The sequence below is a fragment of the Rhineura floridana genome, chromosome 9 (genome assembly GCF_030035675.1).
Source record: "Rhineura floridana isolate rRhiFlo1 chromosome 9, rRhiFlo1.hap2, whole genome shotgun sequence".
In the NCBI taxonomy this organism is placed as follows: domain Eukaryota; kingdom Metazoa; phylum Chordata; class Lepidosauria; order Squamata; family Rhineuridae; genus Rhineura; species Rhineura floridana.
Genome location: NC_084488.1, coordinates 119,695,114 through 119,710,250, shown reverse-complemented (window position 1 = coordinate 119,710,250; position 15,137 = coordinate 119,695,114). Strand labels below are relative to the sequence as shown.

The 15,137-nt window shown below is 44.8% G+C and overlaps 1 protein-coding gene across 6 annotated transcripts in view; it reads right to left on the bottom strand.

Annotated features, from left to right (window-relative positions):
• The window catches only part of RNF24 (ring finger protein 24), a 75,605-nt gene that overhangs the window by 42,840 nt on the left and 17,628 nt on the right, over window positions 1-15,137 (bottom strand). The window contains exons 3-4 of one of the 6 annotated variants that reach the window (XM_061583481.1): window positions 10,442-10,569; window positions 7,422-7,538 (exon numbers count right to left, since the gene is read on the bottom strand). The exons of 3 other annotated variants lie outside the window; for them this stretch is intronic. Coding sequence is in view for 1 of the 3 variants with exons in the window: in XM_061583477.1 (XP_061439461.1) it covers window positions 10,442-10,569 (128 nt within the window). In the remaining 2 variants the exon portion in view is untranslated. Of the gene's footprint in view, window positions 1-325; window positions 347-7,421; window positions 7,539-10,441; window positions 10,570-15,137 lie in introns of those variants that run through there. 2 more of the 6 variants (XM_061583477.1, XM_061583483.1) reach the window with 2 other exon arrangements.

Here is a 15,137-nt window from a genome sequence, read left to right as displayed (position 1 = left end):
GCGTCCCCTCCTGCAGTCTCCAGCAACTGGCATTGGGATGCATACCACCTCCGACTATGGAGGCAGAGCATGGCCATCATGGCTACTAGCCACAAATAGCCTTATCCGCCATGAATTTGTCTAATCCTCTTTTAAAGCCATCCAAGCTGGGGGCCATCACTGCCTCTTGCAGGAGCAAATTCCATAGTTTGAATATGAGCTGTGCACTTTCTTTTGTCTGTCCTAAAATACATAGAACACAATGTAGGTCATAATATCTATACCATACAAAATAATAATTATGCATAATAAAATGCAAAGTCTCACAACATCAGTTATTACCTACTTATCTCAGGTACAACTGTAAAACGTAGCACATATATAACAGCAGCAACCTAAGAAATAAATAAGGAAGGGGGAAATCAGAAGCAGGGCATATAAAATACAAGAACAACGTACTTGTACATAATCTATTCTCTGTACAAAAGCAGAGCTTAATTCCCCCTGCCAGTGGCAGAAAATGACAGGCTCTCCCAGCTCTCGCCTGGGAGATTTGCTTTCCCCTCCCAGTCTCCCACCCTGGAAGAGCTCCACTTCCCTGCCTCTCACACAGGGTCCTTCCTCCCTCTTATCTGCCACTTTCCTGTGGGTAGAGTCCTCGTCCCCCAATGGCATCCCAAAAGGGAAGATCCCAAAGGGGTAATCCCCTGTGGGGTGTCCCCTTGTGGTGACCCCTACCTGCATTGGCATGTCACTTGGCAGCCCGCTGCCTGCAGTGTGACCTGCTTCTCTCTCTCCATCCTGAAGCACACTTTCAGGGTGGATACAGTCCACTTTGCTTGCCTCTATGCAGCGGCAGCTAATCCATACTATCCCATGCACCAAGTCAACAGCCAATTGGTGTTAAAGAAAAAGAAAAAGGTTGGCCTACGAACCTTGGTTTGGTTTAACTATGGCTTGGCATTACATGTAAACCCGGAACCCTTCCTTAACCATGGTTTGTTCAGCTCACCCAACTGTAAAGGCACAAAGCAAGAGCAGGTGGAAAGCGAAAGACTTTGGTGGAATGATCCATGGTTTATTTGACTGTCTGTGGGACAACCTGCGGTTTAACTGATGGGGTTTTTTAAGCAAACCATGGCTTAGTGTTACGTGCTAATCAGGCCAATAGGTTAGACAGAAGGGGAGGGAAGGGATAAACAAACATTGCAAGGAGAAATGTGAATGCATGCATGTATTTATATCGGTTACAGCTGGGAGCAATGATTACCTGGTTGTGCCAGGTGACCCTCCAGATGTTGTTGGACTCCAACTCCCATCAGCCAGGGATGATGGGAGTTGCAGTTCAGCTACATGAGGGCCACAGGTTAACCGGCTCTGGATTACGCCAGTAACCACAGAGAAAAGGCAGATGATGTTGAGGGATCCGAAATAAGAGAGAGAAATGAGGTGGCATTCAAGGCTAGTCCTATTCAGAGTAGACTAGGGATAGGATCTTTGGAATTCCCAGATGCATCCAAACTCAGAGGAAGGCAATGGTAAACCACCTCTGAATACCTCTTACCACAAAAACCCTATGAACAGAGTATCCAAAATGCAACACAAGATAGTGCCGGAAGATGAGACCCCCAGGTCAGAAGGCACTCAACAAGCTACTGGGGAAGAACAAAGGACAAGTAACAGGGTGGTTCATGACAGATGCTCTTGGAGGTCACTGATTCATAGGGTCGCCATAAGTTGTAATCGACTTGAAGGCACATAACAACAAAATATTAGACAGGCACCATCTCTGTTATCTTTTTGGCATCTGCTGAAGACCTTTCTCTTTCAGCAAGCCTTTTAAGTAGAGACCTCCTCTCAGTCTGCATGTGTATTACAACTGCTTTTTAAGTTGTTTTGTTTTAATATGTTTTCAAAGATGTTTTGTTTTAATATGTCTTAAACACATTTTAAAAGATGTTTCAAAGTGCTTTTAGTGCTTCTGTCTGCTGACTTGGGCTCATTCTGGGAGGAAGGGCAGGATATAGATTTTAAATGATAATAATAATGATAAAATTCAAAGGGCTGGAATCTGGATCTAAACCAACTATTTGTAATTTATGTATGGCTTGCTTGTATCAGCATCAGTTGCTCAATAGACAAGTTACTATGTAAACAGAAAGACGGCCAAAACAGGACATAAGATACATGCATGTTCCAGTTTGTGTACATGAATGTCCACAGATGACATAATCAAGTCAAGGAATCAAAAGTAGCTGTAAAGAAAAGAGGGAAATTCCTGGGGGTCTACACATTTGTTGATGTATGGAAATATGGCTGGGTAGATGAAAGTGTGTTGACGGATATACAGAAAAGCACATAAGCTTCCTTACAAGGTAAAAGTAGGGGGGTGACACTTTGAGCTCCTTGGAGGAAAGGTGGGATATAAAACATAAACACACACTCATACCCCATAGAATGTAAGATCATCTGGGTCCACCCCACCCAGTGCAGGATCTGTAATGCAGGATGCAACTAGAGCAATCCCTGACAGAAGGCCATCCAGCTTTTCCTTAATCACCTCCAAGAGAAGGGGAGCACGCCACCTTCTGAGGCAGGCTGACATCAGGAAACGTCTCCTAATATGTAACCAAGATCTGCTTCCCAGCAATTCCCCTCAACTGGTTCCAATCCTGCCCTCTGGAGCGATAGAGAACAAGTCCTCATCTGCAGTATACATTTATTCCACTATTGTTCCACTTTAAATAGTCACATCTTCCCCCAAAGCATCCTGGGAACTACAGTTTATTAAGGGTGCTGAGAGTTGTTAGGAGACCCTTAATTCCTCTCACAGTGTCTTTTAACAATCAATCTCTTTTCCCAGGGAACTCTGGGAACTGTAGTTCTACTGGGGGAATAGGGGTCTCCTAAAAACTCTCAGCACCCTTAACAAACTACAGTACCCAGCGTGCTTTGGGGGAAGCCATGACTGTTTAAAGTGGTGTGATACTGCTTTCAATGTATTCTGCAGATGGGGCCCAAATTTGATCCATCTTCTGTGCGACAGCCCTTCAGATATTTGAAGTTCACTCTTAAGTCTCTCCTTAACCTTCTCCAGGTCAAAAGTGCTCAGCTTTTCCCACTGTTCCTCAGAGGACTTGGTTACCAGATCGCTCGCCACCCTGGCTGCCCTCTTCCGGACAAACTCTAGCTTGTCCTCCTTAAAAGAATGGCGCCCAGAACTGGACACTGGACTGCAGTGAAAGTGACCGTCTTGAACAGAAACTTTTGTGGAAGGCTAAACTTACATGGACAATATTGAAAAGGAATGAGGGAAGGTAGTTAAATAGAGATGAGCGTATAATATGTATGATGAAGTGTTTCAGACAACTCTATTAATTGGTACACTTCCCCCCACCCCCGCCAACAAAGATGGATGCAAGTCACAAGCAAGGTTGGCAGAGGCAGAAGCAGCCCTTGAATTTGAGCTGGGATTTTTTTTGCACACAATATTATTTTATTTATTTATTTATTATTTGATTTATATCCCGCCCTTCTTCCCAGCAGGAGCCCAAGGTGGCTATCCACAGACAACCCATGAAATGCAATGAGAAATTTACAACTGTGAGACATCCAACTTCTCATAGGAAGGTAGGAACCTGCCTTACACAGAGGCAAATGATTGGTCCATCTAGCTCAGTACTGTTTACTCTGACTGGCAGTGACTCTCCAGGTACAAACACAGGATTCTCTCCCAACCCTACCTGGAGATGCCGGAGACTGATTTGGGGACCTTCTGAGTTCAAAGCAGATGCTCTGCCAGTGAGCTGCAGCCCTTCTCCCTAACATATGGCTTTCTGGCATTAACGTTTCACTTCCCGGATTATATTAGCCCAGCGACTGATTCTTACGCAGAAAGAAAGGAAGAAAAAAGAGGGAACCTGTACCAATTATGTAGCACAAGAGTTATGCTCACTTCCAACAAAAGAAAAGGTAGGTTCCCCAGGGACATGCTGCGATTCTGCAGAATTAAAAGAACACCGAATGCTATATGACTCACAGTCTTGTTTTTTCTAAATAGGAAGTTCGTAACTCCTACGATAGCAAAGATATGCATGAAGAATGCGTGCGGAATGTCCGGTAAAATCTAAGAAGACAAAAGCAGGGGTTGAAGACGTCCAAAGGTTGTGACTAAGTAAAACCAAAATGAAGTTTGCAATTGTCTTTATTCTTTTTTAAACAAAGCAACGTTGATTATGAGGAATTAATGTAAACTGCAAAATCTTTCCTGAGCACAGAGCCTGCATTGTCTAGAGCAGGGATGGCTAGCCTATGACCTCCAGGTGTTGCTGGACTACAATTCCCATCAGCCCCAGCCAGCATGGCCAATGGTCAGGGATTATGGGAGCTGTGGTCCAGCAAGTTCTAGAGGGCCCCGTTCGCCACCAATGACCTAGATGAAGAGATTCAATAATTTTCGCAGACGAACCTGGATACACTTGTAAGCTTCTAATGCTTGGACTGAGAGGGGCCTAAACACTGGCTGAGTTTTGCAAGGAACTTTTCCAGAAGGTTGAAATCATGAAGGCAATGATGAAGGCAGGGGAGAGGACGCAACAGCAACACAATTATGTAATACATCCTGACACCTCCCTCCTGCCCTCGTAATCATGGTTTATGTCAAAAGTTATTCCCGGTTCAAAACTTGCAGGCGGTAAGATGTGTCATGAAGACAAACTATCCAAGCTTAGGTTTTAACATATACAACACCTTAAACAGTTAACAAATTTATTTATGGCATAAGCTTTTGCTGACTAGTTTCCACATGTATCTGATGAAGCAGACGCTAGCCCACAAAAACTTACCCTATATTAAAAAATTGTTAGCCTTCAAGGTGCCACAAGACTCTTTGCTGTTTCTGCTGCCACAGAATGACACAGATACCTCTCTAGCATTATTATTATTTGTTAATGTATATGCTGTTTATATTAAGTGTTAATATCTGATCTGCTGTTCGGAGGGCGCCCTCCTTATTCCAAGTGCCTATATCCCTCAGTCAAGGAATTCAGGTCGCACAATTAAAGGTAGTTTGGCACTTTTGTCCACAAATTCACTTTCTCCCCCTTCCTCCAAAACAATCAGACTTTTTGCAGTACAGAAAATGCACTAAAAACGTGTGGGATAACCACTGCTTGACACTTTTGTGTAACCATCCCACACACACAGGCAAAAATAAATCAGAATGAATGCTCAATAAACAGTGTACAGTGTATAAACCACCCTGCAAGTGTAGAACAACCAAGTCAGGAGAAAATGCTCAACAAAGGCTGGCTCAGGATGATGGTAGTTGTAGTCCAAAAGCATCTGGGAGGCCAGAGGTTGACAAAGGCTGGGTTAGAGGGTCAAGCTAAGATCGAAGAGACCAAGCCAAAATCCCACTCAGCCGCGAAGCTCACTTTAGGCTAGGAATCCTCTCTCAGATTTGCCTACTTGACAAAGCTGATTTCATGATAAGACTGGGGAGGTGGAGAGGGCGGCCATATATGCCATCCTGAGCACCTTTCGAGAAAGGGCAGGATCAAAGAGTAATTAAAAAAACAAAGGTACTACAGAAAATAAAAATACACACACAGAGCCAGAACCCTAAAATGGGACCTCCTGGTATTTGAAACCAAGTCCTTCATGCACTTTCTGACAAATTATTATTTCTGTAGCATGTTGTCAAATGAACAAAGCACTCTATTTTTACCATCCATCCTGTCCTCCCAACAAGCCTGTATATCAGGTGCAAATGACAGAAGAACAACTTGGTCAAGGCCACCCACTGGCCTCGCACCTGAGCAAGAACTGGACCCTGGATTTTCCTCCTCCCAAAACGAACCTAGCCGTGTAGCAGTGGCCCAGTAGGAGTGGAAGGTGTTCAACAGCGCACAACCCCTGCTGGCGTTATGTGAGCACATTAAGGTTCTTAGACGTACGTGAGAAATTGCAGTAGCCATTGTATGGTGCAGTGATGGCTGGTGGCTCTGATGTCAGTGGGGCAGGGGAATTCGCTCCAGATTTTAGTTCGAACTTTCAAGGTGTCCAAGGTGAAGCTGCCACTAGTATGGTGCCTATCCTTACACGTCTAGTCTACAGTCTACAGGCATTCATTCCCAACCTGGTGCCCTCCAAATATTATGGGCGAGAACTCCCATAACATTACTGAGGTGGTGGGCTCTCCACCCCTGGAGGCCTTCAGAGGCAGCTGGACAGCCACCTGTCGGAGATGCTTTAACTTGGATTCCTGCATTGAGCAGGAGGCTGGACTCGATGGCCTTATAGGCCCCTTCCAACACTACTACTCTATGAGTCCCACCTGTCAGAACTACGCTGAAAGGGGCTGATGCGAGTTGTAGTCCAAAACATCTGGAGGGCACCAGGTTGGGGAAGGCTGGTGCAGCCTCAATGTTTAAATGCCACTAGAAACCTGAAAAAATGGCAGGCAGAATGGTATATTTGGTATATATGGTATATTTGGGACGGTTCCCGAGTGTTTTGCCTGCAGCCTTCTAATCCTTTTTCCACTTTGGCACATTAAACAGGGTCAGAATTACGCAAGGTCTGTGCTGGGGCCACTTCAGCGACTTCTTTGGCAGATCTGTAAGGAGCTTCAACTAACATGGGAAGGAAAGCTGAGGGACGCTTTGCATGATCCAGGTTGCAGGAGAACGTGGGTGTATGAGACGACCTGAGCTACTGTTCAGTGATAACGTGTGGAAAGATGGAACTTCACTTCCTCGGTGAGTCTACGGGTGAGCATCTGTAGTCTATGCAGCCCCACACAGGGAAGGTGCATTTCATCTTGCCTCATTTGCCCTTGTAACGTGTATACGTTTTAAATTGTGTTTTAAATTGTTTTTAAAAGATGTGTTTTTAAATGTGTATATTTGTTTTTAATGTTTTTAGTTATTGTAAACTGCCCAGAGACCTTCGGCTATGGGGTGGTATATAAATACAATCAATCAATAAATAAATATTGCCAGTTCCAGATGCACATTTTAGCAATCAACATACCAGAGAATTTAAAAGGCCAAGGCAGCATATGTCTTTTCAGTCAAAGAGTAATACAAGCTTAGAATTACAGGCTGTGGATACTTTACAATAGGCAATCTCTCAAAAAATGTATATATACAGCATCCCAAACTTATGGTGCAACTCTTTTTACTATGGCTGAATTCTCACAAAAAGAGAAGAGGCGGCTGCCTGCTCTCTGGACTGGATTGCTGCAGAAGGGGGTTCGCGCAATGGCACACTGCTCCATAAAATAAAATAGTTACTTGCACATGGAAAATTAGCATGTCAAAAAGAAGGCTAAGCTATAACTCTTCCTCCTAACATGCTGGTGTTCCACGTGCAAGGAACTGGGTTGTGCATGTTTTTAAATTGGAGAGCATTATATCCATGCAAGCTACATATACTACCTGCTGTCTGAACTGGTGCATACTAGGCAGATGGTGACCACCTTGTCTGATGTTTATGACGAATTAGGCCCAAGTGAACTTCTGAGTCTGTCGCATCGATGCCCCTTATGAATGTCACTAGAAGTACAAAATTTATTAATAAATATCTCTTGAGGGGAAGGGCCATGGCTTAGTGGCAGAGCATCTACTTTGCATGCAAAAGGTCCCAGGTACAATCTCTGGCATTTCCAGGTAGGGCTGGGAGCGACTTCTGCCTGGAACCCTGGCGCTGCCAATCAGTGTGGCCAATATTGAGCGAAGGGGACCAATGCTTAGTATACAGAAACTTCCTAATGTTCACCTGGCAAGCTTGACATCCCCAACTTCCAAGTGGACAACACTCAGTGAAGACTGAAATGCGGTGCAGCCCTCATAGTAGGTTAACAATGACTCTCAAGTGATGAGCCCATTAGTGGCTCGTTTGAAAATAACGTTATTGTGCCCATTTCGGAAAATGAAGCAGCATCAAAAGATAAACACTGAGCTCCAAGAGGAGGATTGCAGACTGAATTAGTCTCTGGTGCTGAAGGGATTAGGTTACACCTAAAATTCTGGGTAACAGCCAGGCTCTATATTTTGAAAAATGAGATCAGTCATTGCTTCTTTATCCAAGAATTCTAGGTGCAACCTGATACTTGCAGCATCGACCGGAGACTAATTCAGTCTGCAATCTCCAACTTAAGCCTCACTTCCAACTGGAGATCTCATGGCTACAACTTCCACCCTAACTGTTATTCTTTTCATTTTTAAAATTTGTGATACTAGTTTGTCTGTGCTCCCCACGCCCGTCCCCTGCCAAATATCCCCATCCCCTGCTTTGTGTACCATCTCCAGCCTGATGAAAAAGAGTGCTGGAGAGCTCAAACACTTGCCTGTTATTTTGTGACATTTTGCTTGGTCCTAATACAATTATTGCCCAGCTGTGGATTTTGGAGTTTTCTTTACCTGATGGGCCAACATGGCTGCCTTAAAAAATAAATAAACAAAACAATTAAAAAAAGAGTTGCCCTGAATCAGACCGGCATCTCAGCTCCAGTGAGACTGGCATATTTGAAACTGTGAACTGAACTCGTGGAACAAGTTAGCTAAAAATACTGTCATGGTAGCTATTTGGCAGAGTTACAGATGGCTTTGCACAAGCCTGTCTGCAAAAGAGAACACTGCATGTTTGAAAACGTGACTCCTTCCTTTGTTATGTATTATTTCAAAGACACGCACACACGCACCCCACCCCACACGCACCCCACAAGCCTACAAAATCCTAGGCAGATTGAATGGTTTTCCTGGCTCTGCCAGTGGGGAACACCTAACTGCGCAGCTGAAGCCAAGATTACAACACACAGAAAATAAATCAAACAGGATGAGCTGGTTTGGGTTTGGTTTTGTTTTGTTTTTCATTAGCCAGCAAGATTCAGCATTTTCATAGGGAAGCTTAACAAAGTACACACAATCTCCACACTAATCTTTATTTTTAACGTTTTTAACTCCTGGGCAGCTCCTGGCATTACAACAGCCTTTGCCAAGATGGTGCCCTCCAAATGTTTGGGGCTACAATTTCTGACTAGCGGGGCCAGCTCCAGGCATGCCGGAGCCCTTGGGCACCAGCCTGCCCCGGGCCCCTCGGCTCCCCTTCCGCAATCTGCGGCAGGAGCCGCGGATCGCAGGACAGGAGCTTCTGAGCCTCCTGCCATCCCCCCGCTTCACCTACCTTTCTCTGCTGTTTTTTGCAGCTGTGCGCACTGGGTTGCCATCAATCAAGATGGCGGCTGAGGTTTCCATAAGGGGCTGAAGCCTCTGCCGCCATCTTGGTTGATGGCACGTGTGCGCGTGCATTGCTACCATCAACCAAGATGGTGGCAGAGGCTTCAGCCCCTTACGGAAACCTCAGCCACCATCTTGATTGATGGCAACCCTGTGCGCACTGCAAAAGACAACAGAGAGAAAGGTAGGTGAAGTGGGCGGATGGCGGGCAGCTCAGAAGCTCCTCCTGTCCTGCAATCCATGGCTACTGCTGCGGATCGCAGAAGAGGAGCGGAGGGGTCCCTGTAGCTCCAGGGGCCCTCGGGCCAGTGCCCCACCTGGCCACCCTTTAGAACCGGCCCTGCTAGCTGGGACTGATGGGAATTGCAGGGCAAAACACATGGAGGGTGAGAGTTTGGCGAAGTCTGCATTAAGGCATTTCCTACATGTGAAACCATCTTCAGAGATCGGGGTGAACAAAGGAAGCTGCCTCACTGTGGCAGAACAATGACCTAACTAGCTCAGTATGGCCTACTACACCAAAACATTGTTGGACTATACCTTCCATCACCCTTGAGCGCTGGCCATGTTGGCTGGAGGCGATATGGTCCAACATCATCTGAAGGGCACTTTGGACACGTCCTTGAAATTTCAGACTAAAATCCAGAGCTGATTCCACTGCCCCACTGACATGGAGCCACCAGCCACCACTGAGTCCAGGGCTGTCCCAGTTTTCCCCAACCTGGCATCCTCCAGATGTTGTTGGGGCTCCAACTCCAATCACCCCCAGCCACTGGCTATAGTGGTTGAGGCTGATGGCAGTTGCAGCCCAGCAACATATGGAGGGCACACAGGATAGTCCGTTCTGACTAGCAGCGGCTTTCCAATGCCTCAAGAAAAATGCTGGACTAGATTCTTCTTTTGAGTGGAGATCGCAGGAATTGAACCTGCAGCTTTTTGTGCATAATGCACGCACATTGCTACTGAGCTGGGGAAGCAGCTAGGACCAAAACTCCATCTTTTCCCAGTGGTAGCCAACGTGATACCCTGCAGCCAGCACGTCCTATGGTCAGGTATGATGGGAGTTGTAGTCCACAGCATCTGTACAGTACCGTGTTACAGAGTGCAAAGCAAGGGCAGCCAACGGTCTAACCACACAGTGATAGCAACAGACCTCTGCCCGCACGGAAACAGGAAACACCACAACATCCGCAGAATATTACAACAGTTAGTATACTTACTTGTGTGTGTCACATGAACTTTCCCTTTTACTCTCTCTCAAATCCCCTTGCACTAAATCGCAGGAGATCTCCATTCTGGGCTTGATGCAGTCTAGCCTCTGCCTCTTGAGAGATGCAGACAAGTCATGCTTCTCAAACAGAAAACATAAAATCTTGATTGAGAAATACTTTTCCTGAAGGTATCAATGCAATTTAATCTTCAACAGCATGGAAACAATAATAATAAAACTTTGCACATTCCATTCTGGGCTATTTTTCCTTCCAAGAAAGAAGCTACTTGATGCTTTCACTGCAGCATTGCTGTTGTTGTTTAAGGTCTCTGTCCTGTCTACTCAGGTGATTTTCTTTTTTTTTAAAAAAAAGGGAGTAATTTGATTTGATGTGTACATTTCCCCCTTTTAACTGCTGTTAGCTATTGCTTCTCAGGGCATTTGCGTTTTAATTGCTCCTGCATAATTGTTTTGACTGCATTTAATGGTGTATGATCAGCTTTAGCCTATTTTGATTATGCTTTGATTATTTCATTAACTACAGCTGCATACACACCATACATTTAAAGCACATGGATTCCCCCAAAGAATCCTAGGAATTGTAGTTAGTTAAGGGTGCTGAAAATTGTAGCTCTGTGAGGGGTAAACTATAGTTCCCAGAATCATTTTGGGGAACTCCATGTGCTTTAAATTATGATGTGTAGACAGCCTTCCTTGGACGCCAGGAATGTCAGAAAAGTGGCATATAAATTTTCAAAGCAGAGAAGACTTATTTTCTAGGCCTGCAGTTCTTCATACTTCCTTTAAAGAGCCTGTGCAGTGCCTATGTATTCAGAGCAACCATATGCTGGCTTCAAGTACAGCTGAAACAGAGCTAACAGAAATATTTGCAGTTTCTGGTCCAGCATACATCTGGGAAGGATGGAGCTCACCACAAAACCAGGGCCCCGAAAGCATTTCCAAAAGGCAGCACTAGGCAGGAGTCACATTCATAGCTTTTAAGGACTAGGCTGGACAGTGAAAAAAGTGGACAAGAGAACAATCAACTCATTTGAAATGTGGTGTCGGAGGAGAGCTTTGCGGATACCATGGAGCGCAAAAAAGACAAATAATTGGGTGTTAGAACAAATTAAACCAGAACTATCACTAGAAGCTAAAATGATGAAACTGAGGTTATCCTACTCTGGACACATAATGAGATGACATGATTCACTAGAAAAGACAATAGTGCTGGGAAAAACAGAAGGGAGTAGAACAAGAGGAAGGCCAAACAAGAGGTGGATTGATTCCATAAAGGAAGCCACAGACCTGAACTTACAAGATCTGAACAGGGTGGTTCATGACAGATGCTCTTGGAGGTTGCTGATTGTTAAGGTCGCCATAAGTCGAAATTGACTTGAAGGCACATAACCATCATGACAACAAGGACTAGGCTTAGGTTCCTTCAATAGCAAAGAACTGAATAACTGAGGTGCGGTGCAAGTACATTTGCTACTTTGTCTGCTCACTAGGGAGGAAAATGTATTCACCACTGGTGAGCGGAATTTACATGACTGTTCCAATTAAGAATGCAGGCTGTTTGTTTACACTGGCACCCCCATGCTATCACATTTGAAAAGCGGACCTCTAACATTGTGCACTGACACTCTGGAATTTCCCCCTCCCCTTAAATATTAAATAAAAACCATTCCAGTTTCTTTTCGGCACCTACTGAAGACCTTCCTCTTTCAACAAGGCTTTTAAGCAGAGACCTTATCCCAATCTGTGTTGGAGTTGCTTTTTCAGATGATTTAAAGCTTTTTTAGATCCTCCGTGGCGCAGAGTGGTAAGCGGCGGTAACGCAGCCGAAGCTCTGCTCACGGCCGGAGTTCGATTCCAATGGAAGGAGGAAGTCGAATCTCCAGTAAAAGGGGTCAAGGTCCACTCAGCCTTCCATCCATCCGTGGTCGGTAAAATGAGTACCCGGCATATGCTGGGGGGTAAAGAAAGGCCGGGGAAGGAACTGGCAATCCCACCCCATATATATGGTCTGCCTAGTAAATGTCGCAAAACATCACCCTAAGAGTCGGAAACGACTCGCACTATAAGTGTGGGGACACCTTTACCTTTTAAAGCTTTTTTAAAAAGATGTTTTGTTTTAATATTTTTCAAACATGTTTTGTTTGAAGATGTTTTAAAGTGCTTTTAGTGTTTTTGTTTGCCGCTGCGGGCTCCTTCTGAGGTATAAATTTAGCAAACACAAAAACAAACAGAGAAGAGGAGGAAGGCAGGGAGGGCTAAGATAATCTCTGCAATTTTCTAAGCATTTTAAGCTATTAAGCCCTTGATCTCATTAGAAGGAATTAGAGCCCTTCATGGTTTTGCCAGCAACTTTTTTCAAAACAGAGGAAGTCTGCAGCCAAAAACAAGGCCCTCCCCCAAATGTTCCCATAATCAACATTGCCAGAAGAATCGAGCCACACTGCTGCAGCTAAAAAGCCCTCCCTTCATTACCCTGAAGGGAGATCCAATGTGGCACCTTCCAGATGATGTTGGACTCCAATTCCCATCCCATCCTAAGAAGGAGCTTCCACATTTAATTGTGTGGCTAGCCTTTTACAAACTCTACCCACTGCGGAGGAAATTTCTTCACTAGCCTCAGCCTCCCCCAAAGGCAGGCGACTCCCTAGCTTGACATACAACTTGCATCAAAGCTTTCTGCTTTTTTCTTAAGGTTCTAAGAAGGAAAACATGGGCACAGACACACACTGAATTAATTTCATATGGAGGAGGTTGACTGTTGCATGTCTGCATGAGTTCCTGCCCTGGATTTGCTTTGTTCTAGTCAGCAGGCATGTGCTCATCACTGTTTCATGCAGAAATGAGAAGGGACCGTAGCAGTGGAACAGCATGAACTTTGCATGCCGAGTGACCCAGGTTCAACCCCTGGCGTCCCCCAGTTCAAAGGATCACGTAGCAGAAAATGGGAGAGGCCTCTGACTGATGCTCTGGAGAGCCACTGCCATTCAGAAGAGATTAGGAACATAGGAATCCACCTTATACCAAGCCAGATCTCTGCCCCATCTATCTCAGCTTTGTCCACAATGACTGCCAACTGCTCTCCATGGTTTCAGGCAGACAGTCTTTTCTCAACCCTACCTTGAGAAGCCAGTGAGGACTGAACTGCGGATCTGCTGCATGCAGATCAGATGCTCTATCACTGAGCTGCGGCCCTTCCTTGACTGGGCTAGACAGCTATAAAAGTAGCTTCCTATTCTTCTTCCCTACACAAAGGATTGGTTCTTCCAAGGGCACGGCAATGTTACTGTTACACACTTTAAAAATAAAAGCTTTTTTTTGGCTGCAAGGAGCAAAGTTTTAATTCAGCGGGGTGGGGGAGTGTGCTTCAGATATCACAAGTTTAGAAACAGCTGCTTTATACAGCCGTCAAGACATAAACCACAAAGATGATAAAGTCTTATGGCATTCCCAGAAACAACTCAAAGAAAGCACTTTTTAATTTTCAAGTTCTCTCTCTCTCTCAGCAGTTAACTCCAAAAAGAAAGAAGAAATGTGGATTTGAAAGTTGTGGGTATTTCCAGATTTCTCAACATTATCATACACATATAGGGTAGTAGCACCGAAAACAACCACACATTGAGGCTCTTAGGAACTGCCATCAGAGTTCTATTACATGATTTAACTTCCATTGCATTTGAATCACCTTCCAGATGGGGAGAGTTCTGCTCCAACCTTCACTTGCAGTCATCCCAAAGTTTTACAAGCCTAGATAGGAGGTTGTTCACAAGCCATAAGCATTCAGAGCAGCAATATTGATTCAATTCCAGCTCAAACGGACCCAAGCCAGAAACAGTTGTGGCTTCAAAAATCAGAAGAGTTTCATGTTGCTCTGGACGAGAGAGGGATGGGAACTATGCATTTTTTTTAAAAAAATATGCTACCATAAATTTAGCAATAGTTTATCTCCCAGTCCAGGGTCAAAAGTTTAGATTGTATGCTTTGCGCGGCAGAGAGCTCGTGCCATTCTATCAAGTGCACTGAATAAATAAGAAGCATGAACCAGAAGGGTGGATCCTTGACACAGGAGTGTAACTGTATACAATGTCTACAAGGTATGCTGCCAAAACAAGTATTCAGTGCTGACCCCCCTTCTTAAAACAAGACAAGTGCCAACCCAATTCCATTTGCTCACAGTCCCCCTGCCAACAACACATATACACCACGGAAAGAAAAAAACGATAATAAGACGGGGCGTGACCAAGCCAAAAACATTGACATAAACCAAAGAGATCATTGCAACACAGTTACAACATCCACTTACTTTTCATCCTACAGATTAGAATTACATAACTGAGCAGAGCACGCACAATGCGCCAGTCAAAATATTTCTACACAAGAATCCCAGCTAGGACAATCCATTTCACTTCCTGAACGCTACAGATTTGCATATCGTCAAGCTTATATAACTCCACAGTCCATGTTCCAGCCAAAGGTGGATGCAGGGATCTCAGAAGAAGTCTCTCGCTGGCTAAAAGTGCACTCGCGGAATCCGGGCAACAAAGGGACAAATAGTCCCAGTTGGCCTGGATAAAACACCAAACGGTGACATCGCAAGACCAGAGGGGCCACAGAACTAGGTTTGTTTGTGCATTAGCTTCAGCCCAGAATCTTGACACTGTGAGGAAAGGCCACATTGCAGGGGTCAG